General features: G+C 45.0%; 1 protein-coding gene across 6 annotated transcripts in view; it reads left to right on the forward strand.

Annotated features, from left to right (window-relative positions):
- Positions 1 to 26,475, forward strand: part of HERC3 (HECT and RLD domain containing E3 ubiquitin protein ligase 3) — a 122,638-nt gene that overhangs the window by 14,398 nt on the left and 81,765 nt on the right. For all 6 annotated transcript variants that reach the window (XR_005292583.2, XM_038399716.2, XM_038399714.2 and 3 more), the window contains exon 2: positions 3,240 to 3,503. Coding sequence is in view for 5 of the 6 variants with exons in the window: in XM_038399716.2 (XP_038255644.1) it covers positions 3,278 to 3,503 (226 nt within the window). In the remaining variant the exon portion in view is untranslated. The remainder of the gene's footprint in view (positions 1 to 3,239; positions 3,504 to 26,475) is intronic.

The following is a 26,475-nucleotide window of genomic DNA, read 5'->3' on the forward strand; positions in this document are numbered from 1 at the left end:
CGACACAAGGTGACTTTGTCGACAAAACTGTGTTGTGTAGACAAGGCCAAAGTTTTTTAATAGAGCTTTCAGAATCCAACTCCCAAAATAACATGAAGCTTCCACTTACTACATTAATGGCAAGGAAGAGTAAAAGCCTTAAATAGAATTGGCAGTGGACCAGGAAGCTTCCATTTTGAGTCTCGTGGATAAGTATACAGGAAACACTGCACCCATTTGAACATATGACACACAAAACTTGCAGCATTCTTGCATGATGCATTTATAAAAAACAAAGAATTTTAACTTAAAGTTTAAAATGCACAACATCTTAGAAATAAAGCAGTAACAGATGGGGACTTAGAGGAAGTTTGGAAAATCTTCTGATTTGTCATTCTTTCAAATTAGGTACTGCATTTGTGTCTTGTTCTGCTTCCTGCAAATATAGCACTTCCTGGGAAGTGTCAGTAAAAAAGCCTGAGAGACACAATGGCGCCCTTTGCAGTTATGGAGATGGTGAAACAGATCTTCCTAAAAACTGTTTAGAAAACTCAAGTTCATGGTCACTTATACCACCATGCTTTCAAAAGAGTTCAGCACACAGCATCTCCCATTGTTTTCAGTAGGAGCTGCTGGTTCTTCAGCACTTGCAGATCTGACCACTTAATTTGTGGGGCTAAATGGGGTCTGAGGTACTTTGATAATCTGGACCCAAGTTTGTATTTATATTACAGGGGTTTCCAAACTTTTTCATTGCATGGATCCCATCTTAAGAGATGGTCTTAGGGGCCACATTCCCTCCAATTGTCAGTCACTTACCATCCCTGTGGCAAGTACTGCAATTGCTTACATGGAAAATTAAATTAGGAGAAATAATTGTTCAATGTATTTTTAACTTTAGCAGCTGGAAACAAGATAGCCAGCTCTCCCCAAACCACAGCCTAGCAACTCTTGGGGAGGGGTGTGTGTATCCAGCTCCTGTACACACACACACACCCAGAAAATTAATATAATAGCTAATATATTGTAAGAAATCAATGTAGCTTACCGGTATAAACAAATGCTGAAGACCAGATGTAATGTTGGTGCGACTCTTGCAGTCAGTGGAGCAGCACCTGTTTTCACTATCGGAGATTTTGGACTTGGACATGTAGGGCTGCTGTTTTGTGGATAGCTGTTGAGCAGTCTGCATGCTGGGAAGAGAGTCATGTCCCAGAGCGAACGTTGAAGCTGCAGCCTCACTCTGGATCGCGCTGGCTGTGTTGCTACCCAGAGGTTGGATGATGGGCTTCTTGGAGAGGGAATGTAAGTTTAACACAAGTAGATGTCATTTGAAAAACAAACCATCCAAAACCCCCGCACGCCACTTTTACCGTGCTGCAGTATTGCTTCTTCTTAGGGAAATACTGTGGTACAGGTAACTATCACTGCATGGTGAGTATCAGCTGGGATTTATTTTAGTGTCTGTTACTGTGCAAATTGTCTTTCACCAGGCATCCATGTCCTGTATAATTAAAAACCAAAATACATGCAAGAACCAATTTGCACAGTTGGACAGAGCCCTGTCAGCTGGCATAGGAGGAATCCTGACAGGAGACTTTCACCTATCAAAAGGATCGGTTCCCCACTGCTGCAGAGGATTTAGTCTATACCATGGGGGCAGGGTGAGGGGATGGTTGGGCGGGAACAGCCCTGAAAGTTTAAAAAAAAAAGTTTAAAAAAAAAAAGACAAATGGGATTTGCAGCATGTTCTAAAGCAACCCAGCAAGGGACTCCCTCATACCCATTCCAAGAGAAAGCTCCAGCCTTCTCAGTCCTGCCTTAGTGGAATTGAGAGCTGGTCCACCTCAGCTGACCTCAACCAAGATATAGGGTGAGAGATGATTATTCAAATGTTTAGGGCCTAAATAGCTATCATAGAATTTCAGGGTTGGAAGGGACCTCAGGAGGTCATCTAGTCCAACCCCCTGCTCAAAGCAGGGCCAATTCCCAGTTTTTGCCCCAGATCCCTAAATTGCCCCCTCAAGGATCCCCAGGGCTATTTCCTTCTCTTCTCCCCTTTCCTCCTTCCCCCAAAATAGTAACGTTGAATCAGTCCTGTTGTATTCTTAGAGCAGACAAAGGAGTTCTCTGAGGCTTTGGGTGGAGTTTTATTTTTAGTGCAACATGTTGTAACAAATGACCCAAATACTATGAGATTCAGCCTGCTGGGAGAATTTACTAAAAATTTCACAGTTGCTTCTTCTGGAATGAGAGGTGGTTTCTTTCACTGCTGCCAGGTATAAACAAGGAGTGAGCTTGGCTTATGGCATTGTCAAGTACTGACTGACGGCTTGTTTTCTTCTTTCCTTCCTCTTTTGTCTCTCTTTGTTTCTTTGTCCCATATTATTGTTCTCTCTGAAGGTGCTGGCTGTTAGGTGGTTTAGTGGACCCAACAGAGGATGGGGAGCCAGGAGTTCTTGTATGTGGGTTTGAGCAAGTCACTTTAACATCAGTATCTTGTTTGTACAGCTCTGTGAAACGCTAAACTGTTGTTGTGATGCTCTGTGGGAATTGTAGGCCGTGCACCCTTTCTCCTGGACACTTCATGGCCTTGGGGTGGGTGGGAGGACGTGCACACACGAACATATTTTGGTTATGCTCAGTAGTGCAAATTCCTTCTCTACCTGGATTTCTCAGCTAGTAGTATATTGTGGTATTGCACTTGGCCAGTACCCTGAAAATAATTGAGATCAATCTAATCAGGACCTGTTTAAATAACTTCTTTGCAGATGTCATCCTTTTAAAAAGGTGTTCTATTGTAATTGCCCAAAACATTGCACTAGTGCCGTTACAAATTGCTGTGTTTTGAGCCATTAGTTTAGAACATTGTAGTGGGCTTTTAAGGGTCAGAGGAAGAATATTTTTGTCTAAATAACAATACTTAGCACTCTCGTCTAGTGCTTTTCTCTGCTAGATCTCAAAACATTTTAAAAAGTAAGCACCATATCCCCATCTTATACATTGCCAGGGCAGCTAAATAACGCACAGTAGGTGTGACACACTGAATCTATAGCAGAGTGGGGAATGGAGCCCAGGTGTCCTAATTCTACTGTCTAATGCCCTATTTACTGGTAATGATTAAAGGTGAATCCATGTAGCGAATACACAGACATGACGTGATTAGACAGGAAGTATTTTTCTATTGGTTCCGCTTCCTTCTCAGAACAGGCTGTGGTTGCATCACTTGCTCATCACTTTTCATTTCTCTTCTTCCCCAGGAAGGAAAAAGCTACATGACTTGCTGAAGGGAGAGAAAATGTTATGTTGGGGATGTTGGTCTTTTGGCCAGCCTGGGATAGGTAGCAATCTCCAAGCAATCATCCCTGAGCCACAGGTATATGGGTTCATTCACGACCGAAACATCAAGGAGGTGGCTTGTGGAGGAAACCATTCTGTTTTCTTACTGGAGAATGGAGAAGTTTACACCTGTGGCTTGAACACCAAAGGACAGCTAGGCCATCAGAGCGAGGGAAGCAAGCCAGGTACATGGATTTTTTTTTTTTTTTTTGCATACTTCAAACACCAGCTGCAGTGGTGGGGAACATGTTTATTTGATTCTTCATGTGAAAACTCTTGTATGAATTCTTTGTGACTCAACAATGAATGGAGCTGATGGTTAATCATGCTTAATTGTAGAGAATTAGGGTGCTGAATAAGGTGGGTTTGGTACTGGAAACCATGATGTATACAAGCATTGCACAAAGGTAGAGGCGTCAATATGGGCATAGACGATCTGGTGCAGAAGTTTCCTACTTTGTGTAAATGTGGCTCGCTTTCTCTTAGCGTTTAGCAAGGGAGGGCTGTTAGTTACAGTGCTCTCCCCTGCCTTTCAGACTTTACTGTGTTCCCCAGAGTCCAAGGTTTCATTAGTGTAGGGGTTGACATCTTGCTAGGAGGAGCCCCAGGGGCTGATTCTGCTCCTTGTGGTATCAATGGAAGCTTGGTCATTGATATTAGTGGGAGTAAGCCTATTTTTAGCACAGTTGCTGATAGCAGAGTTTCTTTAGATAGGTGGGGAACAAGAGGGTTTCTTCTGAGAACCCTGTAGCATGGGGTATAGCCTTCATTGCCAGACAGCTGCCTCCTCCTGATCAAGCTGGGGATTAGCTTGAGGCTGACGCCCATGTCAATGGTCTGCATGCCAGCACTCTGTGCGTTCCCGCCTACGGCTCCTCTCAACTCCCAGAATGTCAGTGACTTATTTGCGACTCCTGCTAGGTCATCATCTGTGTTTTGCTGTCCAACAGTCCAGCCACTTCCCCAGTGGCGCATAGTAGGGACCCTGTAACTAGCAGTCTCCTGCTGTTCTTCTGTGCTCTCTGTCAATACTGCTGTATTTCCCTGGGCCACTTCCTCATAGCCCCAGCACCTTCTTCGCCCTTATCTCAAGCGCTCAGCTCCCTCTTGCTTCCCTGGTTCCTGCCAGCAGCTGCTCTGTCCAAGGTGCTTAGTTCTCTCAGCCCTTCAGGGACACAGTCCTTATCATAGAGTACCAGAGAATCATAGAATACCAGGGTTGGAAGGGACCTCAGGAGGTCATCTAGTCCAACCTCCTGCTCAAAGCAGGACCAATCCCCAGTTTTTGCCCCAGATCCCAAATGGCCCCCTCAAGGATTGAACTCACAACCCTGGGTTTAGCAGGCCAATGCTCAAACCACTGAGCTATCCCTCCCCTCCTGGGCTCCATGAGAGAAACTGACCCCATTTTGCCTTGCAGCTCCCTTTTATCTGAGCCTGGTGGGACTGGATTGGTTGCTCCCTACAACTCTTCCCTGATCGGCTATGCTTCACACAAGGACTCACCACCATTGCTCCTTCTGGGGCAGGGCATGGTTAACCCTTTTATGCTTGTGTGGGGTAGGCGCCCCATCCCACAGGGTTCTCAGAAGAATTTGTGCCACAGTCTGTCCCTGTCCTTTCAACTCTGGAACAAGGTATCTTCCCCCGCCTCCCCATTCTGTGTGAACTGGCAGAGCCTGTGTGTACAAACTGCGGGTTCTCAACCCCTCCCCTCCCATGTGCCCACAAGGGTGAGTTGATTTTATTTATTTTTTATGGAAGGCGTTACAGACGCTTTGTAAAACTCATTTCTCCAACAGTAACATCCCAGTTTGCTTGGAGCTGCTTTATATCTTTCTCATTCCAGTGTGTTCCAAAGAGCTGGATTCCTTGGCTGTAATTTTTACTGAAAACAGCATATTAAACGGGTTTAAAAAACAAACAACCCAAACCAACACTTCCCACCCAATCCAGGTCCACTTCTCCCCTGCGAGATAGAGATGTGATTCCCCTGCTCATGTATTCATACTTACACTAGCTCTGATTGAGGTACTGCGAGGATAAATAGCAGCCTATCCGCAGTAGCTCGGGTAGCAGCCATGGAGCCATGACTGAGCCGTGTCAAGCACAAGCCCTCCTGAAATTGGGGTGTGTGTGCCTCTGCTACTGCTACCCATTCTATTATGGCTGTGCTGCTATTTATACTCAGGCTAGCACAAGTAGGTGAATCACACCCTTAGCTTGTAGCGTAGACACAGCCTGAGAGTGTTGTTGACATTCATCATCATTTCCCATTCGCTGACTCGTGTTCAGTACAACTGGAACAATACGGATAGTGAAAGCTTCCCCGCTTTAATGGGATGCAAAGATTTAAGTGATAGAAACCTTCATTCTGTAGGGCATTAGCCAACCACTAAGGGTGTGGGAGCTGGGGTGAAGAAGTAACTTCCCCTGTGGGACAGGTTATTCCTTATTTGTCTACTCTGGATGTCTTACACCTTCCTTTGAAGCATCTGGTTCAGGGCCATGTTTGTGACAGGATACTGGACTAGTTGGCTGTTGGATCTGATCCTCTATTGTAGTGGTTCTCAACCTGGGGTGGGGAGGGAACATCCCCCATCAAACCTTCTAGGGGGATGTGACCAGCCTTCTCATTCACAGGGTTGCAATCCCATTCGCTCTAATTTGGCCCGGCCTCCTCTCTGTCTTGTCAAATTTGAATGAGTGGGCTTGGGACCTGTCACACGGGGTCATGATGCCACTTGAATTTGGCCCCGCTGCCCATCCATCATGATAGTAGGGCGTCTGGGCCAAATTTGAGTGAGTGGCGTTGCAACCTGGTGCACGGGACCACAATACCCCTTAGCGCTCTTCAATGCTGAAATGGAAAAATAGTTCTCTGAAAACTTTGTGGATATTTAGATACGTGCTTTTAAAAGGTTTCCTAGCCTATACACTGATCCTGTTGTCTAACTAAGGACTGGTTTTATTCAAAGTAGAATTCCCTTTGTGAGATTCACCAGGACATTGGAATGACCCATTTTTAAGCCCCTTAGATTTCAGTTTAAACTGATTTTTACTGAAAAAATCCCAGGTTATACAAAAAGTATTATTCGTTTTTTCCTGATTTTTCACCCTACTTTGTATCATTCAAATATATAAAAAATAATTTGTTTTATTAGGAAAATATAATACATAGTATGATTTTTTTATATATCTATATATAGAGATATATATAAAATCATACAATGTATTGTATTTTCCTAATAAAACATATAAATAATATTATACAATAATACATTAGTCTGTGTGTGTATGCAAAGTTGCCTGTTGAAGTAAAGCTATGTATTATTCTAGAAGATGCTCACAATAAACAAACAGGCACGCATGCAAACTCTGAAGTGCGTGTGCATCTGAACGTACTGATGAATCTCATGCCCAGCATGTAGACATTTGAAGCTGTTAGCAGATAATGGTTTAAAGATCTGACACGCTAAAATGGGAAGACAACAAAAATCTGTATCACAGTACGTTTCAGAACACAAGGAAGTACTCAAAAGTTTAAAAAAAAAAATAACAGGAGAAAAGGATGAAGTTGAGTGCATGCACTGCAAACGGTGTGGCCCAATTATTAAATGTAAATATTAATAGGCTAATAGTTCTAAGTCTACAATGGTAAACTGCTTATTCAAATGAAAAGTTTTATTTGGGGATTAGAGATATATTGTTTTCTTAAACTCAGAGGTGGCATTGTGTTTTTAGTTCTGCAGCAAACCACATTGAATTCCATTCATCAAAGCATTAATCTACTGAATACTTTTCCCCCCAGTCCTTCTGTCCACCAAAATAAACCCCCATATTTGCCCAGAAGAATTAATAGCTTTTTTCCACTGATTTTTGACCGTTTTTGTTGTAATAGTAATAAACACTGATAAATTCCCAGATAAAATTAAATAAAATAAAAACAGAAAACAAAGGGCCCTATTCATTTTGTAAAGGGTGGAGTGGCGCAAATAAAAAAAAAAGTTGGCGGGTGACTTGGAAATGGTTAAGTACCCTTGTCCTATTGACATTCCTTTGGTCCTACAACTTATTTTTCTATTTGTTATTTATGGAGGATGAGGTTTTCAAAGGTGCCTCACTCGCTTAGGAGCACAAATACCATTGATTTTCAGTGGGACTTGTGCTCCTAAGTGACTGCAGCATTTTTGAAAACCCCACCCAGAAGCAGAGACTAAAATTTAAAAATCACACACTTGTGTGGCTTAGTACCCAACTGGGTCATTTTTATTCATCTGGATACAAATATTTCTTCCCACAGATCTTATTGATTAGTTGTGTTACTGTTGCACATAATGGAATCCTGATCTTGCTTGTGGCTTCTGTGCAAAGGTACTATGTGGAGACATAATAAGAGACAGACTATACAGAACAGCTTTCAGTCTAAAGTCACAAAATAGACAAAGGTAGGAGGGGAAACGGAGACACACAGAGGTCAAGTGATTTGCCCTAGATCATACTAGTGTCTGCATTCGGAATAGAATCCAGCTGTCCTGAATCCCAGTATGGTGCTCTGTCCACTAGATTATGCTGCTTCGCAAAGATTTTGTCAAGGTGCAGCATGGGATTGGGAGGCTGGGGTAAGAAGCTCTTGGATGATCCCGAGTTCACCTTTCCAGCATAACCACAGAGCCATTTCACCTACTGCTGATTATCTCAAATATTTAATTGCTTTTGAATATGTTACCCAAACCATATGCTTTCGGAGAGCATGTCACTGTCATTTGTAAGGCGTTGTGTCGCTCGTGCTATCGTTCAAAGCAGCGATTCGGGTTGCACATCTCCAGGGTTTAGTGCTTGCTACGTGAAAGGCAGCTGGGGATTCTCAGGAGCGCAGTACTTGAAAAGAAAGGAAAGCATCTTCCCATCTCAAATTCCTAGTTCCTTTATACTCATACAAGAGTCTGAATGGTGAGAGTGGTTTTAAAGCTCCTGAAGGCTTCCAGCTTGCTGCTCCGTTGGCAGCAGGAGGCCTGCCTGCAAGGTCAAGGCCTAAGTTACTAAGCTTAACTTGTGAGTAGGGATGATAGGAACTGCCTCCTTCCCCCTCGCCATCTGGATTTTTATGGCTAGACGTTGAAATGACCCGGCTTATTGTCCTACTTTCTGTTAGCAAACTGTGAATCCATAAATAAGGCTTCATTTTATAGTTAGGGGAGCTGCGGAAAGGGTAGACTCACTAGCGACCCAAGGTGCTGGCGAGGGAGGGACTGGGTAATGCATTTGCGTTCGCTTCCGATCTTAGCACCTGCATGTGTGAGGTCGTGGGGGCGGGGTGGAAAGTAGAGGGGGAAGTCTGGTGGCCAGTTGTTGAGTGTTGCTGGAAAGGGCTGCATAGGGAGAGGACTTCACAGCCTAGCTCTTTGCTTTGCTTAAACTTAAAGCCAGTGCTGTTACTTTACTTCATTCTCCTTTGGTTTAGGCTTTGGGGCCCAATACGTACCCAAACTCCTGCCGGCTTATTGGAACAACCTTGGCTGTGGCTTCAGCAGTGCAAATAGCCTGTGATCCCGGCTGTGTCAGTGGGTTTGTGGCTGGCTGGAGTAGCCCCAGAAGTGGGCAGGGTCCCCTAGGAGACCATTGAACCCAAGCTGGCCAGAGGGTAGACAGAGATTCGTTTAGTCTCCCAGGCAGTCTCAGCTGGAAGGGCAGCTGCTGAGCCCCACCTGGAATCTGGAAAGGTTTCCGTTGCCCTACCGCCCAGCTTTGCTGTCTCGGAGAACAGGGAAAATGTTTGGCGGTCCTGAGCCTTCTGAAGTCAGTGGGGAAAAATCTCAGTGACTTCAGTGGGGTAGGATCAGGCCCCCAACAGTCTGCATCTCTAAGGGGAGATTCCCATCCCCCCCTCCTTATCGCCCTGGAGGGGCTTTTGCGGTTGCTGCATCAAAAGCCTCCGGTAGCGTTTTGGGATCGTGCCATTCTGTCGTCATGGCCTAGACAGTTCCTTCCCTTGGTGACGTCTGCTCTTTAGCAACACTCTGGGTGGGACTTTCAACAATGCTGCACGTCAGCCGAACTCTGCTCCCATTGAAATCAATGGAAGTTTCACCAGCAACTTCAGTGCGAGCAGAGTTAGACTAGCAATGAGCACTTCTGAATGTCCCACATTCTGTCCTTTTCCTAATTCCAGGTGACTAGTGAGTTCTCCTGCCCCACATCTGTTCATCGATAAATTAGATGGTCACTTTATAAAGCCTCCTTCTGTCAATGTCCTAAACATCAAACAGTAGGATGGAGTGTGTGTGTTCAGGTAGCTCCTTCTGGATGAGGATGTCTCACACTTACAGAGAGCAGCTCTGGAGATGCAAGAGGTCTCAGAAAGAGGTAACTAAAGAGGTCGAGTGTATTTTCACCTCAGGCAGGCACGTGGCTGTAATACAAAAATCATACAGGAACAGCCGGTAAAATCCCAGTCTGACAGCTGGACTCTGGTCCTCCCTCCAGTCTGGGGTATCAGACCCAATGGGGATAGGGTGTAAGAGTAGAACTTGTAGAGATTTCTCCTTTTCTGCAAACTCCCTTCTCCCTAATTCAACCACTTGTGCAGAATTGGCAGATCAGAGGAGTTAGAAGTGGAAGAGCCCCATTGAAAGGACCCTCTGCAAAGCCAGGGTATATTTCCTCCCCTTTGTGCTCTTCCCTCCCCTCCCAACCCCCCCCCCGCCCCCGAGAGTTACCAGTTTAATGTCTTCACATCTCCAACTTCACATGATTACTTTCTATTGGAGTAGATATAAATGTGCTCCCCAAGACTTAATTTGTAAATTTCGACTGAGTCACCCATAGGTGTAGAAGGTCTTTCTCCTCTGGCATGGGTTCCTTAGAGTCCAATCTCGCGTTGAGCCTTGGCTGCCCAGCATGACCCACAACTTGTGCAGCTGCCAAAAGGGGCATGTAACTTCAACAGCATTTGCTTTTGCATGGAAGTGTCGGAACAGGTTGAGGGGCACTAGACAAGGATTCTTGTTGGGTGTATGGTGTTGGCACCAGGGGGCTACTACCCCTGAATGGATCTTCATTGGCTCCCAGTGGAGCAGATTACTGTCATACCAGTGCAAAAGGTCCAGAGTAATTAATTTGCATACATGGCAGTTTATTCGAGAAGGAATTACCCAAGCGGTAAAGGCTTACATTAAGCACATAACTCCTATGTTAGACGTTAAAGAACTATACAGTAAGAGCTATACATTCCTCTTAGTGAGCCTCTCTTTCACAAACATACACAAACAGGCCCTGTGCTAGGCTCACATAGTTCCTGCTTGGCAAACAGAGAAGGTGGTTACAAAATTCTATGGACGACGACTTCTCTCCACGTCTGGTCTCCTCAGCCCTCGGATCTGTCTCGGATTCCCTTGAGGCAAGGCCTTGGCTGCCTGGAAACCATTCTGGCTCACAGTCCTACTCGAGACCACGGAGCAGAGTTTTGGCCACTCTGTCTAGTAGCTTTGCTTCTTTAAGCATCAATTAAGGAATTCCCCAACAGTAATTTAATTTGCTTGATTTTTATACTGTTTTTCCTCAAAGGAGTCACATGTCTTAAAAGCATGCCTAGTGGGCGTGTGGCTACTAATTTTTAACCTAATTAATGTGTTAGGAGGAGACTGAAGAGTGGTGCCAACAGAACATTACCCCACATTCTCTCTTACCAATCATTCACTTCAGCCCCCTGCATGATGTCCTTCAACAGGGTCGAGATGCCCCCGTCAGCCCATGCTCCACTTAGAATGTTCTACACGTGTTGTTTGCTTTCAAGTGGATATATTTGCTGACCCAAAGATCAGTACTGATCATACACGCAGCATGGAGCCAGTCAGTTTCACCTCTGCCATCTGCCTGATGCTAAGAGAAAGATTTTGCTCCCAAAATTTTCCTTTGCAGTTCACTCATGTGAAGCCATGTGCTCCATTCATTCAGTCTGCCCACACCATTCGGCACCATTTCAACATATGGTATGCTGTGTAACAGCATGAAGTGGCTCACCATGCTAATTATTCATGCCGCACCAGAAGTGTGCTCAGCCATTTAAAAGACACAGGCACTGTTTGTTCAGGTTTTTTTTCCTCGTACCTGGAGGTATAGTACCAGGAGCTCCATTTGGTGTTGTGAGTCCTTGGTCCTCATGTCCTACAAGGGCCCACTTTTTCAAATGGGCCATGTTCCAAGGAGCCTATAATATTAAGATGGGGGCGGGGTGGGGAAAGAAGCTTGTACCTTTCCTCTAGCAATAGGAAGCAAAGAAAACCATGCTTCCCTTACCACCATTGCCTGGAGAGTTGCAGATCGACAAGGCATTAGTGCTTCAGTTAGCATTGTGTAGTCTGTCGGCACAGCCCGGAGGCTTGACATGTAATTAAGCTTTACTTTAAAAAAAAAAAAAATATGGTTCTGGAGAGTTGTAGGAATAGCCACAGAATGATCCATATCCCCTGGATTTTGCTGTCCCTGACAGCCTGTATTCTGCAAATTGAGCTGCACTTATTCTAAACTCCAGTACAGGGTTAGCTGTGCCTGGAAATCTCAGTGCTCGCTCTGGCTCATTTGTTAATCATAACCTGCTAACAGATGTGTATCTTGAATGGAAAGGCCATGCGGAGGCTTGGTCCCCGCTTAACCTCTTGCAGGTGGATGAGGAGTTAGCTGGGCCAGGGCTGCTTCATTTAGACTGTGGGAGGACCACGAACGGGAGTTGTTGTACTCACTGGAAGCAGCCCCGGGAGGGAACAGGTCACAGATGAAAAACGGCAAGGTGGGGTTGGTTACTGTACTGACGGGGTGAGCAGTGCGGTAAAATGGAGAGCCACTTGGCAGGATGGCAGCAGTGGCACAACTGGGAGGGTTGTTGGTTTGCAGCTGTGCTCCCTTCTTCCCCCTCAGTTTCTTTTCTTGTTTGCAGAAAGACAAACTGAAATGGGAAGGAGAGAAAATAAAGGCAGTTTAAACACCAGCGACTCTCTGGGCTTGGTGCTCCCGCCCATGCAGCCCAAGTAAAGAGGCTTTTCATGAGGGAGTTAAAGGGAATGTGGAAGATTCTTCCCCCCACCTACACAGGGAGTGGCAGCACAGCTCAGAGCTGCAGTAGTGCACTTCCTTAGGCCTGTGGCAGATTTGCTCTCCTGGTTTGTATCTGCCCCACCTCCAAGCCCTCTGGCATCTCCTCTGCACTGCAAAATAGAACTCCACAGTGCACAGGGAATAACGCATGGTCCCACTGTAGACTCTCCATTCTGCACTCTCTGCTTTTAGGAGTCAGTTCTGCAGGAGCCGATCCTGCCTGAACAGTTGTAAAATCAGAGGATGCTCCTACTTTATGGTCTTGTCCTGCATGACCTTTCTGAGCTAGGGAAACGTGAGCAGAGGAGCACAGACCATTTTGAGACCACTGAACTTGTTAAGAATCAGAGATTGCAGATGGAAAAATATCTAAGTGGTCAGAAATATCTCTTCTGCAACCACAGAAAAAGTTAACCTCCCTTCAGAAAACAGTCCAACCCCTTTACCCCTGTAAGGACACCCGCAGATCATCATTCACAATCACTTTTTTACTTGATCTACCTTTGTGTAAAACATGCCCCTGCTATAACAATTTGTGGGATACATAAAGATGAAAGTAAACATTCCCATTATTGATTGTTTAACTTTGGCATCATTTGTCTCCTTCACCCTAGTTCCCCCCCCCCCCAAGTATATAAACTCCTATTAACGTTCATTTTGTTTTTCCAGTGAGACAATAAAGAAAATAGTGCTGCGAGTTTTAACTCTTAGCTCAGGGAGCAATAGGACAGATTCTAGCAAGTTAGGGGAAAATTGTAATCCACCTGGCACTTGCTTGTTGCTCTCTCTCTTCTGACAAGACATGAAATGTCCCAGAGGCCTGGTAATTACCCAACAACTGTAACCTCAGATGTACACCTGCATTCTACAGTTCCTCAGTTCCACTCAAACCATGAACAAAGCCCTTTGTTTTGTCAAGATAATCAGTTGACTTACTCCAGCCGCTCCCTTCTAAACAAGGTCTTAGAATGCCCTTTGAATGTTGTGCAAACAAAGAAAACTAAATTATTCTTTTTGTTTCTTTAGTGTAATATCATTACAGATTCCTGGCCTTACTCCTGCACTGATATTGGGGAGCATATTTCTTTATGCCTCGCCACTGCTCTTCTAGTGAACAACCAGTATTAAATTACTGAATTGCTTAGCCTTGAACTTCACGATGTTTTTACTGTGTTTACAAGAGAAGACTGGAGTTTTCCTGAACTCCGCATTAATGCCTATGTTCTAGCTGCGGTATTTTTATGACTCATTTGTACTTTAGCCCCATGGCAATGAGAATGTCCAGCATTTTGATGTTTTCTCCAATCATCCTGAATATATTCACAAGAACTACAGCAAGAATCCCTGCCTCCCGCCCCCCCTTTTTAAAACAGATGGTTCCAGAGACAGCAAGCTGTTTTCATACTGTATCTATCTGGGAGCTGTGAAATCACTGCCTCATTGCATATCCTATACTTCCTCAAACTACCACTTTATTCCCTTATGTATCATTGCTAAAGCAACAATGTGGTTGGAATGTGATTTCTCATGAATTTATCTCCCTAAAGCTAAGTCATTCATGAACCCGGGTCCAGGTAAACGTCAATCCACATCAGGGAACTGTCTCATATTACTCTGAATGTGTGTAAATGGCATTTTTTTCCACCGAATGCATCCGATGAAGTGAGCTGTAGCTCACAAAAGCTTATGCTCAAATAAATTTGTTAGTTTCTAAGGTGCCACAAGTCTCCTTTTCTTTTTGCGAATACAGACTAACACTGCTGCCACTCTGAAACCTGTCTAAATGGCATCAGTCTATCTCAGGGCTGAGGGTTACTTAAGTCATTTTAAAATGTCAGAAACTATCTGAAATGCTGTTTTAAATCCCCCTGCCCTCTTAGTAGCAGGATATTCTTTAGCAGTATTTGTGAAATTGATCTGGATTGCATTGGAGAGGAGGGAACCAGTTCTAAGAGAAATGATCATAGAAATGCAGGGCTGGAAGGGACCTCGAGAAGTCAAGTCCAGCCCCCTGTGTTGAGGCAGAACCAAGGAAACCTAGACCATCCCTGGCAGGTTTGTCTAAGCTGTGCCGCAGCTAAGACCCACTCCGCTGCTATAGAACATCGTTCTCTTTGTTGACATACTACAGCAGTCCAATGGCCCTTCAGCTTGGGTACCTAGGTGCCCACAATGATAAATACCAGATACTGTGGGGAAAGTAATCAGTATTCAGTAATCACCATAATACACCCCTGTGGGCAGAAATACATGGACAGAGGCTCTTGTGATTTTTTTTTTTTTAATTAAGATGTAGATGATGTTAGTGTTAATGTCCGAGCCCTTTTATCTTTATGTCCATCCAGCCCTCAAGACAGGTAAGCCCTCGCATGCTGTGCTAATGCAGCTGATCACTGAGCCTGCCTGATCGGGGAAAACCAGTGTGCAAGCAAGGCGGGTGATTCGATTTTCCCGTCATGGAGAGGTGAGTGGTGGAGATGCTTTCTGCCTCCTGAGTAATGCTGCTTGCCTCATATCGATTCCCTTCTCTTTTGCCCACCCCAGCTGGCATCAGAAGTCACTACAATGTATAGGGGCTGTATTAACCCCATTGTGCAACTGCTGTGGGAGGGAGAGAGAGGAACCTGTCTTCGCTCCCCTGTTCCTGGCCACCTCTTAGTTATTTAGTTATAACGAAAAAATAAAACATTTGCTGGGGGCTGACCTCTCCTTCTCTGATCCTGGAAGAGAGCTGGGGAGGTAGGATTCCTGCTCCCATCGCTGGTGGTGGTCCCCTTGTAGAAGGTGAGCTGCCACTGCTGCCACATGACCCACGTGTAAGGCTGCGATTTTGTCACAGAGGTCTTGGAAGTCATGGAATCTGTGATTTCCAGAGACCTCTGTGACTTCAGCTCATGGTGACTGGGTGCTGCAGGGTCCCCCCCACCGCCTGTGGTGGCTAAGAACTGTAGGATATTCCTGCTGCCAGAAATGGTGGGGGACCCCCGAGCCCCCCCACAATTCCCCATTTTGTCATTAATCATTTTAGTAAAAGTCACCGATAGGTCACAGGCCTCTGTGAATTTTTCTTTATAGCCCGTGACCTGTCTGTGACTTTTACGAAAAATATGCATGACAAAATCTTAGCCTTACCCATGTGGGAAGGGAGAGTGTTTATCCCAACAGGGCTTTCTTCTCCCAACTGATGGCCTGTCCTCAGGAGCCTTGTATGTGCATGTGGCCATTTTAAGAACCATCTCTAGCTGATTGTCAGCTGCGAGAGAACCAGTCTGTGTCTGGGTTGTCGATGAGGCAATGAGAATGCTCATAACATTCCCGAGGGCTGGGCACAGCTGAAAACTAGGCAGCCATGTGTGGCCAAGAGGAAACTTCACCTTCATGACAGTCAGCTGCGCCTATGGCTGCTGAGTTGGGGTAGCTGACTACACCAAGTAGATGCAGAGTGATGCCCCGGGGCTGCACTGAGCTGTCAGCTATTCTGGGTATACAGATGAGCGGGGAACATGTCACGTTTTGTTCCGGAATTCTTTTATCTAGCCCTACCATAAATAGCTTCATAAACTAGAACAGGGTTTACTCAGGCCATGTTCAGCGTGAAGTGGCACACGTTACGTATAGGCAGATAAGCATCATTAGAGTGACTTGGATGAAAGAAGACAGCAGAAGTTGAGGCCCCATTGCCTGGCAGTCACCAGCCTTGATTTGCTCGAGTCTGTAGCTCCTCTGGTGATCACAACATGCCCCAGTTGCCGCTGCCTTACCTTTTCTTTAAAATTTCCATTTCTCTCTCTCCTCCCCACTCCTAAAATTGTTACTTCATGATGCAACATTTTATTTGTATCTGTTTCCGTTTCTCTTTCCCTTCCATTGCAATTCAGATGGCACTGTAGTAAACATACCAAAGGCCTTGCTGCACTGCAGTTTCCATTGTTGATGCAGCTAACTGATCTGCACTGGTGGTGAATTAGGCTTCTGATGTGAATGGAGCTGCCTCCTAAAAGACCAAATCTGGCTGCCGGAAGATTTTGCTGCAGGACATTTTGGTTCCAATGAAACTTCCTGTTCTCTTTCTCCCCCCACTTTTCCTCTCCAGAAGCATTAAAAGGGGCCTCAAATTTGGGAATTGTAAAGCATGGCCATTGGATGGACATAGGAAAGAGCAAGCCTCGCAAGTTCCAGAGGATTATACTCTGGTGTAAAGTTTGAGCTCACTTGGTGATTGAGGCGGCTGAAAATACAGAGACAGTTTTCTTCTTCTCATATGCAGACATCCGAGCTCAAAGAACAGAGGATAGTCTCTGTTTTGAGGGAGGGTAGGTGATGTAAACTGCCCTTCAAGTGCCAGGTTGCCAGAAGTGCCAACTTCTATCAGATGAGTTATTGTCTGTGATTCTGCCCCACAGTCACAAAGTGGAGAGAAAGAAAGGCCAATCTGGTGCATAATTGCAGCAACTCTGGTTGAGCTAGAGAGTAGTCGGCTGCAGTGACACAGGAGCTAGCAAACAGAGCTGTAAACAGGGGAGTTTGAGAGGGAGTTTGTAAGGGGAGTTTGTATTGTGGTGCTTGTTTGGGGTTTGTTTTTGCTGTGGGGGATGGTCTTTTGGTGTGGCTTGTGTTTCCCAGATTAACAGGATTTAGGGGGGAAGGCTATGACAGATACGGAGGCAGCTGTGGGAGTGACTCGTGTAATGGAAGACACAATGGGGATGACTGGATGTGGAAGCTGTGGTATGTACTTGATCCTGGAGGGGGGACCTGATGAGAGTATTTTCTGCATGAAATGTCGTCTGATAGAGCTGATGGAGGAAAAGATCCGAGGTTTGGAGATGCAGGTGGAAAGTCTCGTTGAGTTTAGGAAGGGGTTTGAGCAGATGATGGAGCAAAGATATGAGGTCTCTGAAGGGAAAAACTCAGACTTACAGATGGAAGCAGGGCTGGGGAATTTTGAGGGGAGACTGGGTGAGGAAAGTGGTCAGTGGAAGCATGTGACTAAAAGAACAAGGCAGAGGAAAAGACGGGCTAGTGAAGGAGAAATAGAGCTTAGGAACAGGTTTGCAGAGTTGGAAAATGAAGAAGGGGCTCAGCAGGTAGTTAATGAAGGTGGAAGGGCAAGGAATAAGAGAAGAGAGGCTAGTCCTATAGGAAAAGGGGAAGAGTCAAGGGAGACTACACCAAATATGAGCTCCAGGAGGATACAAGATGGGTTGAAGAGGATTATAAGGGAAAATAGGAATGGAAAGAACTTGCAGCCAGAGGGAACAGGGGAGAGAGAGACTGGAGAATAGCACCGTCACCTGGAAAAGGCAGGTCTATGTGATCAGGGACTCTTTATTGAGAAGAATAGACAGGCCTGTAACTAGAGCTGATCCAGAGAATAGAAGGGTGTGCTGTCTTCTGGGTGCTAAGATACGGGATGTAGACCTGAGGTTGAAAAGGATCCTAAAGGGAGCGGGAAATAATCCCCTAATTATCCTTCATGTGGGAACAAATGATACGGCTAGATTCTCGCTGGAAAGTATTAAGGGAGACTATGCTAGGCTGGGGAAGACGCTTAAGGAAATTGAGGCTCAGGTGATCTTTAGTGGGATTCTGCCTGTTCCTAGAGAAGGGCAACAAAGGTGTGACAAGATCATGACTGTCAACAGATAGCTTAGGCAGTGGTGCTATAAGGAGGGCTTTGGGATGTATGGCCACTGGGAGGCATTCACGGACAGAGGACAGTTCTCTCGGGATGGACTTCATCTGAGTAGGGAAGGAAATAGACTTCTAGGATGGAGGCTGGCACAACTGATAAAGAGAGCTTTAAACTAGGATTTTGGGGAAGATGGTTGGGAGATATCCAGGTAATCTCCACGCCAGATTTTAGCATTGAGAGGGAAGAAGACAAAGTAAGAAAGGATACAGCCGTGTAGGAGAATGTATATAAGGAGCGAGGGCAGTGTGGATACCAGTCTAATAGGTTATATTGGCTGTAGAATGACTGTGCCTAATAGGGTACAAAATGTGAGCGAGGCCAAACAGCAAAAATTAAGATGTTTGTACACCAATGCGAGGAGCCTAGGTAACAAAATGGAGGAACTAGAGCTATTGGTGCAGAAGTGAAACCAGATATTATAGGGATAACAGAAGCATGGTGGAATAGTAGTCATGACTGGACTAAGGTATTGAAGGGTATGTGCTGTTTAGGAAAGACAGAAATAAAGGTAAAGGTGGTGGAGTAGCATTGTATATCAATGATGAGGTGGAATGTAAAGAAATAAGAAGCGATGCAATGGATAAGAGAGAGTCCGTCTGGGCAAAAATTACATTGGGGAAGATAACTAGTAGAGCCTCTCCTACGATAGTGCTTGGGGTGTGCTATAGACCTCTGGGATCTAATTTGGATATGGATAGAGCCCTTTTTAATGTTTTTAATAAAGTAAATACTAATGGAAACTGTGTGATCATGGGAGACTTTAACTTCCCAGATATAGACTGGAGGACCAGTGCTAGTAATAATAATAGGGCTCAGATTTTCCTAGATGCGATAGCTGATGGATTCCTTCATCAAGTAGTTGCTGAACCGACTAGAGGGGATGCCATTTTAGATTTAATTTTGGTGAGTAGCGAGGACCTCACAGAAGAAATGGTTGTAGGGAACAATCTTGGTTCAAGTGATCATGAGCTAATTCAGTTCAAACTGAACGGAAGGATTAACAAAAATAAATCTGCAACTAGAGTTTTTGATTTCAAAAGGGCTGACTTTCAAAAATTAAGGAAATTAGTTAGGGAAGTGGATTGGACTGAAGAACTTATGGATCTAAAGGTAGAGGAGGCCTGGGATTACTTTAAATCAAAGCTGCAGAAGCTATCGGAAGCCTGTATCCCAAGAAAGGGGAAAAAATTCATAGGAAGGAGTTGTAAACCAAGCTGGATGAGCAAGCATCTTAGAGAGGTGATTAAGAAGAAGCAGCAAGCATACAGGGAGTGGAAGATGGGAGGGATCAGCAAGGAAAGCTACCTAATTGAGGTCAGAACATGTAGGGATAAAGTGAGACAGGCTAAAAGTCGAGTCGGACCTTGCAAAGGGAATTAAAACCAATAGTAAAAGGGTCTATAGTCATATAAATAAGAAGAAAACTAAGAAAGAAGAAGTGGGGCCGCTAAACACTGAGGATGGAGTGGAGGTTAAAGATAATCTAGGCATGGCCCAATATCTAAACAAATACTTTGCCTCAGTCTTTAATAAGGCTAAAGAGGATCTTAAGGATAATGGTAGCATGACAAATGGGAATGAGGATATGGAGGTAGATATTACCATATCTGAGGTAGAAGCAAAACTGAAACAGCTTAATGGGACTAAATCGGGGGGCCCAGATAATCTTCATCCAAGAATATTAAAGGAATTGGCACCTGAAATTGCAAGCCCATTAGCAAGAATTTTTAATGAATCTGTAAACTCAGGAGTAGTACCGAATGATTGGAGAATTGCTAATATAGTTCCTATTTTTAAGAAAGGAAAAAAACGTGATCCGGGTAACTACAGGCCAGTTAGTTTGACATCTGTAGTATGCAAGGTCCTGGAAAAAATTTTGAAGGAGAAATTAGTTAAGGACATTGAAGTCAATGGTAAATGGGACAAAATACAACATGGTTTTACAAAAGGTAGATCGTGCCAAACCAACCTCATCTCCTTTTTTGAAAAAGTAACAGATTTTTTAGATAAAGGAAACGCAGTGGATCTAATTTACCTAGATTTCAGTAAGGCATTTGATACCGTGCCACATGGGGAATTATTAGTTAAATTGGAGAAGATGGGGATCAATATGAACACCAAAAGGTGGATAAGGAATTGGTTAAAAGGGAGACTACAACGAGTCCTACTGAAAGGCAAACTGTCAGGCTGGAGGGAGGTTACCAGTGGAGTTCCTCAGGGATCGGTTTTGGGACCAATCTTATTTAATCTTTTTATTACTGACCTTGGCACAAAAAGTGGGAGTGTGCTAATAAAGTTTGCAGATGATACAAAGCTGGGAGGTATTGCCAATTCAGAGAAGGATCGGGATATTATACAGGAGGATCTGGATGACCTTGTAAACTGGAGTAATAGTAATAGGATGAAATTTAATAGTGAGAAGTGTAAGGTTATGCATTTAGGGATTAATAACAAGAATTTTAGTTATAAGTTGGGGACGCATCAATTAGAAGTAACGGAAGAGGAGAAGGACCTTGGAGTATTGGTTGATCGTAGGATGAGTATGAGCTGCCAATGTGATATGGCTGTGAAAAAAGCTAATGCGGTTTTGGGATGCATCAGGAGAGGTATTTTCAGTAGGGATAAGGAGGTTTTAGTACCGTTATACAAGGCACTAGTGAGACCTCACCTGGAATACTGTGTGCAGTTCTGGTATCCCATGTTTAAAAAGGAAGAATTCAACCTGGAGCAGGTACAGAGAAGGGTTACTAGGATGATCCGAGGAATGGAAAACTTGTCTTATGAAAGGAGACTTAAGGAGCTTGGCTTGTTTATCCTAACTAAAAGAAGGTTGAGGGGAGATATGATTGCTCTCTATAAATATATCAGAGGGATAAATACAGGAGAGGGAGAGGAATTATTTCAGCTCAGCACCAGTGTGGACACAAGAACAAATGGGTATAAACTGGCCACCAGGAAGTTTAGACTTGAAATTAAACAAAGGTTTCTAACCATCAGAGGAGTGAAGTTTTGGAATAGCCTTCCAATGGAAGCAGTGGGGGCAAAAGATCTATCTGGCTTTAAGAGTCTACTCGATAAGTTTATGGAGGAGATGGTATGATGGGATAATGTGATTTTGGCAAGTAATTGACCTTTAAATATTCAGGGTAAATAGGCCTAATCCCCTGAGATGGGATATTAGATGGATGGGATCTGAGTTACCCAGGAAAGAATTTTCTGTAGTATCTGGCTGGTGAATCTTGCCCATATGCTCAGGGTTTAGCTGATCGCCATATTTGGGGTCGGGAAGGAATTTTCTTCCAGGGCAGATTGGAGGGCCCTGGAGGTTTTTCGCCTTCCTCTGTAGCATGGCGCATGGGTCATTTTGAGGGAGGATTCTCTGCTCCTTGAAGTCTTTAAAGCACGATTTGAGGACTTCAATAGCTCAGACATAGGTGAGGTTTTTCGTAGGAGAGGGTGGGTGAGATTCTGTGGCCTGCGTTGTGCAGGAGGTCGGACTAGATGATCAGAATGGTCCCTTCTGACCTTAGTATCTATGAATCTGTGATCAAGTGGAGAAGAAGGTGGGTGCGGAGATGAACTCCTGAGTTTACTTGTTACTCTCTTTTTCCCACTGATGCTTCTACTCAATAAGAGCGTAGCTTTCAGCTCCCTGGCCAGCGCTGATCATCCATGCATGGGAAAGGGCCAGTAACCCTGTTGTCCAAGAGTGCGTGAGTTGCCATGGGAAAGGGTGTTGAGAGATCAGCCAGAGTGTCACACCCTGGTCTGCAGGAGTGGGATTCCTCCTTTGAATATGAGTGGACTTTTGAGTTGGTACTGTGTGTCATTTCCTGTCTGAAAATGGGCTATCAGTCATCTGGAGCTGCAATAGATTGGTTTCGGCTGTCACAGTTCTCCAGGCAGACTTAACAGGAATGGCATCTTAGGAGTGTCCTAAAGTTGTGTTGGTATTTACAGCACCTTTAGTATGAATGTTGTTTTACGGATGTTGGAAATAACAGACTGAGGAGCTACCAATTATACTTGTAGATAACACAGTGGTAAAGATTGCAACTGATCAGATGATGTGGGTGGTGCTGACAAACCACGGAGAGGTGATCAGAGTGTGATGAGGAGAGAGAGAGTTCTTGGTAGTTTTTCCCTTCGAGCGCTTTCGATTACAATCAGTTGAACTGTTGTGTTATCTGCTCCAGTCTTGCGGGCGCCAATTCAGCAGGGTGTCTAAGCATGTTTTAAACTCAGTTGACTTGAATGAGGCTTAAAACACAGGCTTCTGTGTATTGTAGAAATAGGGCCATTATGAGCAGGGTGCAGAAGCATCTGTCAGAAGCCCCTGATGAGAAGGTTGGTGGTGGGATGCCAGCTGAATGTTCATGTTTAATACACCAAGCCCTCATTCTCTGGAGATTTGTGATATGCTGTTGACACTTGACCACCTTTTGTAAAGTACTGTGATGAAATGCCAGTGAATGACTGGTCCAGGTCACATAGCGCTTTTCACCCCACACACCTGTTGAGCTCAGTGGAAAGAACCCATTGACTTCAGTGGTCATTGGATCAGACCTTATAAGAACTAAGTGGTGTTACTAGATCATCTTGCAACATAATACCATATTATTCTAACTTATTATGCAATAGAATCGGGAATAGCTAAGTTTCTTTTATGTGATCTTTCTTTCTTTGATCTCCCTTAATCAAGCAGAGAACAGAGAGAGCTAAAGGGAAAAGTTAAGGTTGCTGTTAGTACCTTCCCTGAGTAAACACTGAGCTGCCCGGTGCTTTGAACATGCCTTAATTTGAAAACATTTTAGTTTTAAATTTAATTCTGAATTGCCTGACTTGCCAGTGTCGTTTTTAGTAACTACCCCATTTGAGTTTTGGCTTTATTAACAAACAAAACAACAATCAGGGAACATAAATAAATAGGCTCAAACTTCCCCAAACTTTGCTGCTCCCAGGATTCCTCTCTCAGGCTACTCAGCCCACATGCTAGATGACCCTCACTTCCCCCGTCCCCATCTCCCTTGGATCCAGACCAGGTAATGAGCCACCTGCCTCAGTGAGTCAATCAAAGCTTTCCCAGAAGCAACCAGAGTAGAGTGTTTCAGGCAAAGCCTGTTATGCTCCTTCATGACCCTAGTCACTTATAGGGTTGCCAACTTCTAACTACACAAAATCAAACATCCTTGCCTCACCCCCTGCCCTGCCCTTCCCTGAGGCCCCACCCCTTCTTGGAGGCCCAACCTCCACTCATTCCATCCACCCTCCTTCCATTGCTCACTCTCCCCCACCCTTACTCACTTTCACCAGGCTGGGTCAGGGGGTTGGGGTGCGGGCTGGGGGTGCGGGCTCTGATGTGGGGCCAGAAATGAGGGGTTCAGGGTGCGGGAGAGGGCTCTGGGCTGGGGCCGGGGGTTGAAGTGTGGGAGGTCTTCGGCTGGGGGTGTGGGCTCTGGGGTGGGGCTGGGGATGAGGGTTTGGGGTGTGGAGGGGGCTCAGGACTGGGACAGAGGCTTGGGGGCGGGCTCCGGGAGGAATTTTGGGTGTGGGAGGGGACTCTGGGCTGGGGCAGGGAGTTGGCGGGTGGGAAAGGGCTTGGGGTGCAGGCTCCGGCCGGTCAGCGCTTACCTCAGGCAGCTCCCGGAAGTGACCAGCATGTCCAGCTCCTAGGTGGAGGGTCCAGGGGGATCTGCAGTTCCCAGCCAATGGGAGCTGTGGAGCCACCGCTCAGGGCAGGGGCAGCACATGGAGCCTCCCTGGCTGCCCCTGCGCTTAGGAGCCGGACATTCTGGCTGCTTCCAGGAGCCGTGCGGAGCCAGGACAGGCAGGGAGCCTCTTCCTTAGTCCTGCTGTGCCGTCGACCGGACTTTTAATCAAAAACTGGATGCCTGGCAACCCTAGTCGCTTAGCTGAGCAGTGTTTTTTCTGTTGTCAGCTAGGGATTCTGCTGCTTACTGCCATGATAACCTGGGAGATGGGAACTAGGTTTTCTTCTTGGCTATAAAAAAATCTTTATATTTGAGTTATCTGGCTCTTTCTGGAATAAAATCCACAGATCCTGAATCACTGTGATTGACTTCATCCATGCTGCTGTGACTCAGACCAGCACAGCCACCTCCGTGTTCTGCACTGCAAAGGTTACTTTTCTAATTGGCTGAATCAACGTGTGTGGTTGCTGTCAGCCTTAAAATAGAGTGACTTCATATGTACATGGGTGAGGGGAGGTGGCATTCTCCAAAAACATGCTGGGGGGAGGGTGACATGTCTGGGGACTCATCCCACCAGGTACTTTGAAAATGGGGTTTGATTTAAAAGTTAGTGTGAGGTATGAAGACACTGTAACCCTTTGCTTCCCAGTCTCATTTTGTTGGACCCCCACACACAACTGTTTTTTTATTATGTATTTTTTATTGTGTCTATGTTGCTGTGCAGTCACGTGCTGTTATTTCGGCAGGACCCCCTGGGGAGTGAGTGGCATCTATTAAACATGGTCATAATGCTTATGCACAAGGAGGGCAGAATGAGTTAGACGTGCCGACTTTGACATTTCCTGCCTTTTGCGCGATTCAAGTTGCAACCTTAATACTCTCTTGGTGTGGTGTGTGGGCATTGTATGGGACCATACGTGCCCTGTGTAACACTAGCTGTCAGATATACCATGAGCAGCACTCATCGCCCTCAGGCAGTAAGCTGGTAACTCCTGGTCATTTCACCTAACATACATTGCAAAGCTGCTATTGCCAAGCTTTGGACGAGGTGTGGTGTCTCAGCTGAGAAGGCACACCACTGTGTTAGAAAAGTCTGCACCTTGTCTACACTGCTGCTTCCACCAGTTGTCACCATCAGTGGAGAATGACGGATCCGAATTTTGCCAGTGCAGCCTCAGTACATAATATTTGTTACATTTAGATGGCACGGGTAACTTTGGGGTAACTTTGTCCTACATATGTGCAATACTAGGCTTGCTTCTGGTGCTATCTGTACTGTATGTATAATAAATCATCTGGTGAAAACCTGTCTTGCAAATGTCAAACAGTGCCTCTTGTGTCGGGGAAGGGAGCACAACCTGACTAGGAAATGTGTTGGAAAAGGAAGGCCTGATTAATGGTGCAGTGGTTTTATCTTGCATGCAGACAATCAGGGTGGATTTGATTTAAATCAGATTGATTTAAATCACTAGTCAGGAAGACTCGATATAATCATGGATTTCTACATAAAAGTGCATTCTTGTTGGTTGTTTATTTAACTAAAACAACAACATTATGTATTCTGGATTTTTTTGTTCAATCGCAAACATAATATTTTAACAAAACAAGCATATGAATTTTTGAATTTAGTTAAACATTCAAGTTTTTTAAAAGCAGGTTTGTTTTTGTTAAAATTGTTTTTAACTAAAATAGTTAAATGAAATATTTAAAGAGTCAAAACAAAAATTAAATCAACCGTGTGAGCCCGGTTAACATGAGAAACTTAAAATTTTGCACTTCTAATAGGCCCTTGCCTCCAAGGATCTCACAGTGTGTTACAGATAAGCTTCACACGACCTTGGGGAGTAGATGTTATCCCTGTTTTATAGATGGGACGGATGGGGAGGGAACCAAAGCTCAGAGATTGAAGGTGGTATTTTCATTCCCATTCAGCGTGGGCCCATCTCTGCTCCCATTGAAATCGATGAGAAGTTCCCTTTGTCCAAGGCTGCAGAGTCAAGAATAGAATGCAGGGGTCCCAATTACCAGAACTGGGCACTACTACTACACTACTGTGAAGTCAAACTGTCTTGAAGACAGTGGGCCTCTTTACCATTGTACACTAACCCTTCTGTGTTGCTCCACTGATGCAAAGGGGCTGAAAGCTGGGGGACGTTATCAGCTGGGAAAATTCCACCTGCGCAGAGAGTGTGGCTGCAGCATCTCTTCATTTCAATTGCTAAAATTGCCCCTTGGGGCCACTGACAGGAATAAATCGGAGCAGACTTGGGGCTGATCTAAATGTACAGTGGAAGCCAAGCCACCTTTACCCCTTGCTCTCTTGGGACAGACCTTGCACCAAGTATAGCTTGACAGGGCCTGATACTTAGGTCCAATTTGTATTAAAAAAAATCTAATGAGGACGATCCTAAAATAAACCAAACTTTGTTACCTTCTCCTAGGAAAAGTGGGTGAGTGGGGAGCTGGTGAGTAAAGTGGCCCTGTGGACAGAAGAGCTACATTTCAGAACTCCCTCAGGGATTGCCAGCTGGCATGCTGGCTCCGAACATAGATGCTGCAGTGGGGCATGGCTGTTCTCTGAAATGAAGGGATGTGACTGGGTGTGTTTTCTATAAACACTTGCAGTTTGGAGTTACAGAGCTGTCAGATGAGGTTGAC

This window comes from Dermochelys coriacea, chromosome 4 (genome assembly GCF_009764565.3).
Source record: "Dermochelys coriacea isolate rDerCor1 chromosome 4, rDerCor1.pri.v4, whole genome shotgun sequence".
Lineage (NCBI taxonomy): Eukaryota > Metazoa > Chordata > Testudines > Dermochelyidae > Dermochelys > Dermochelys coriacea.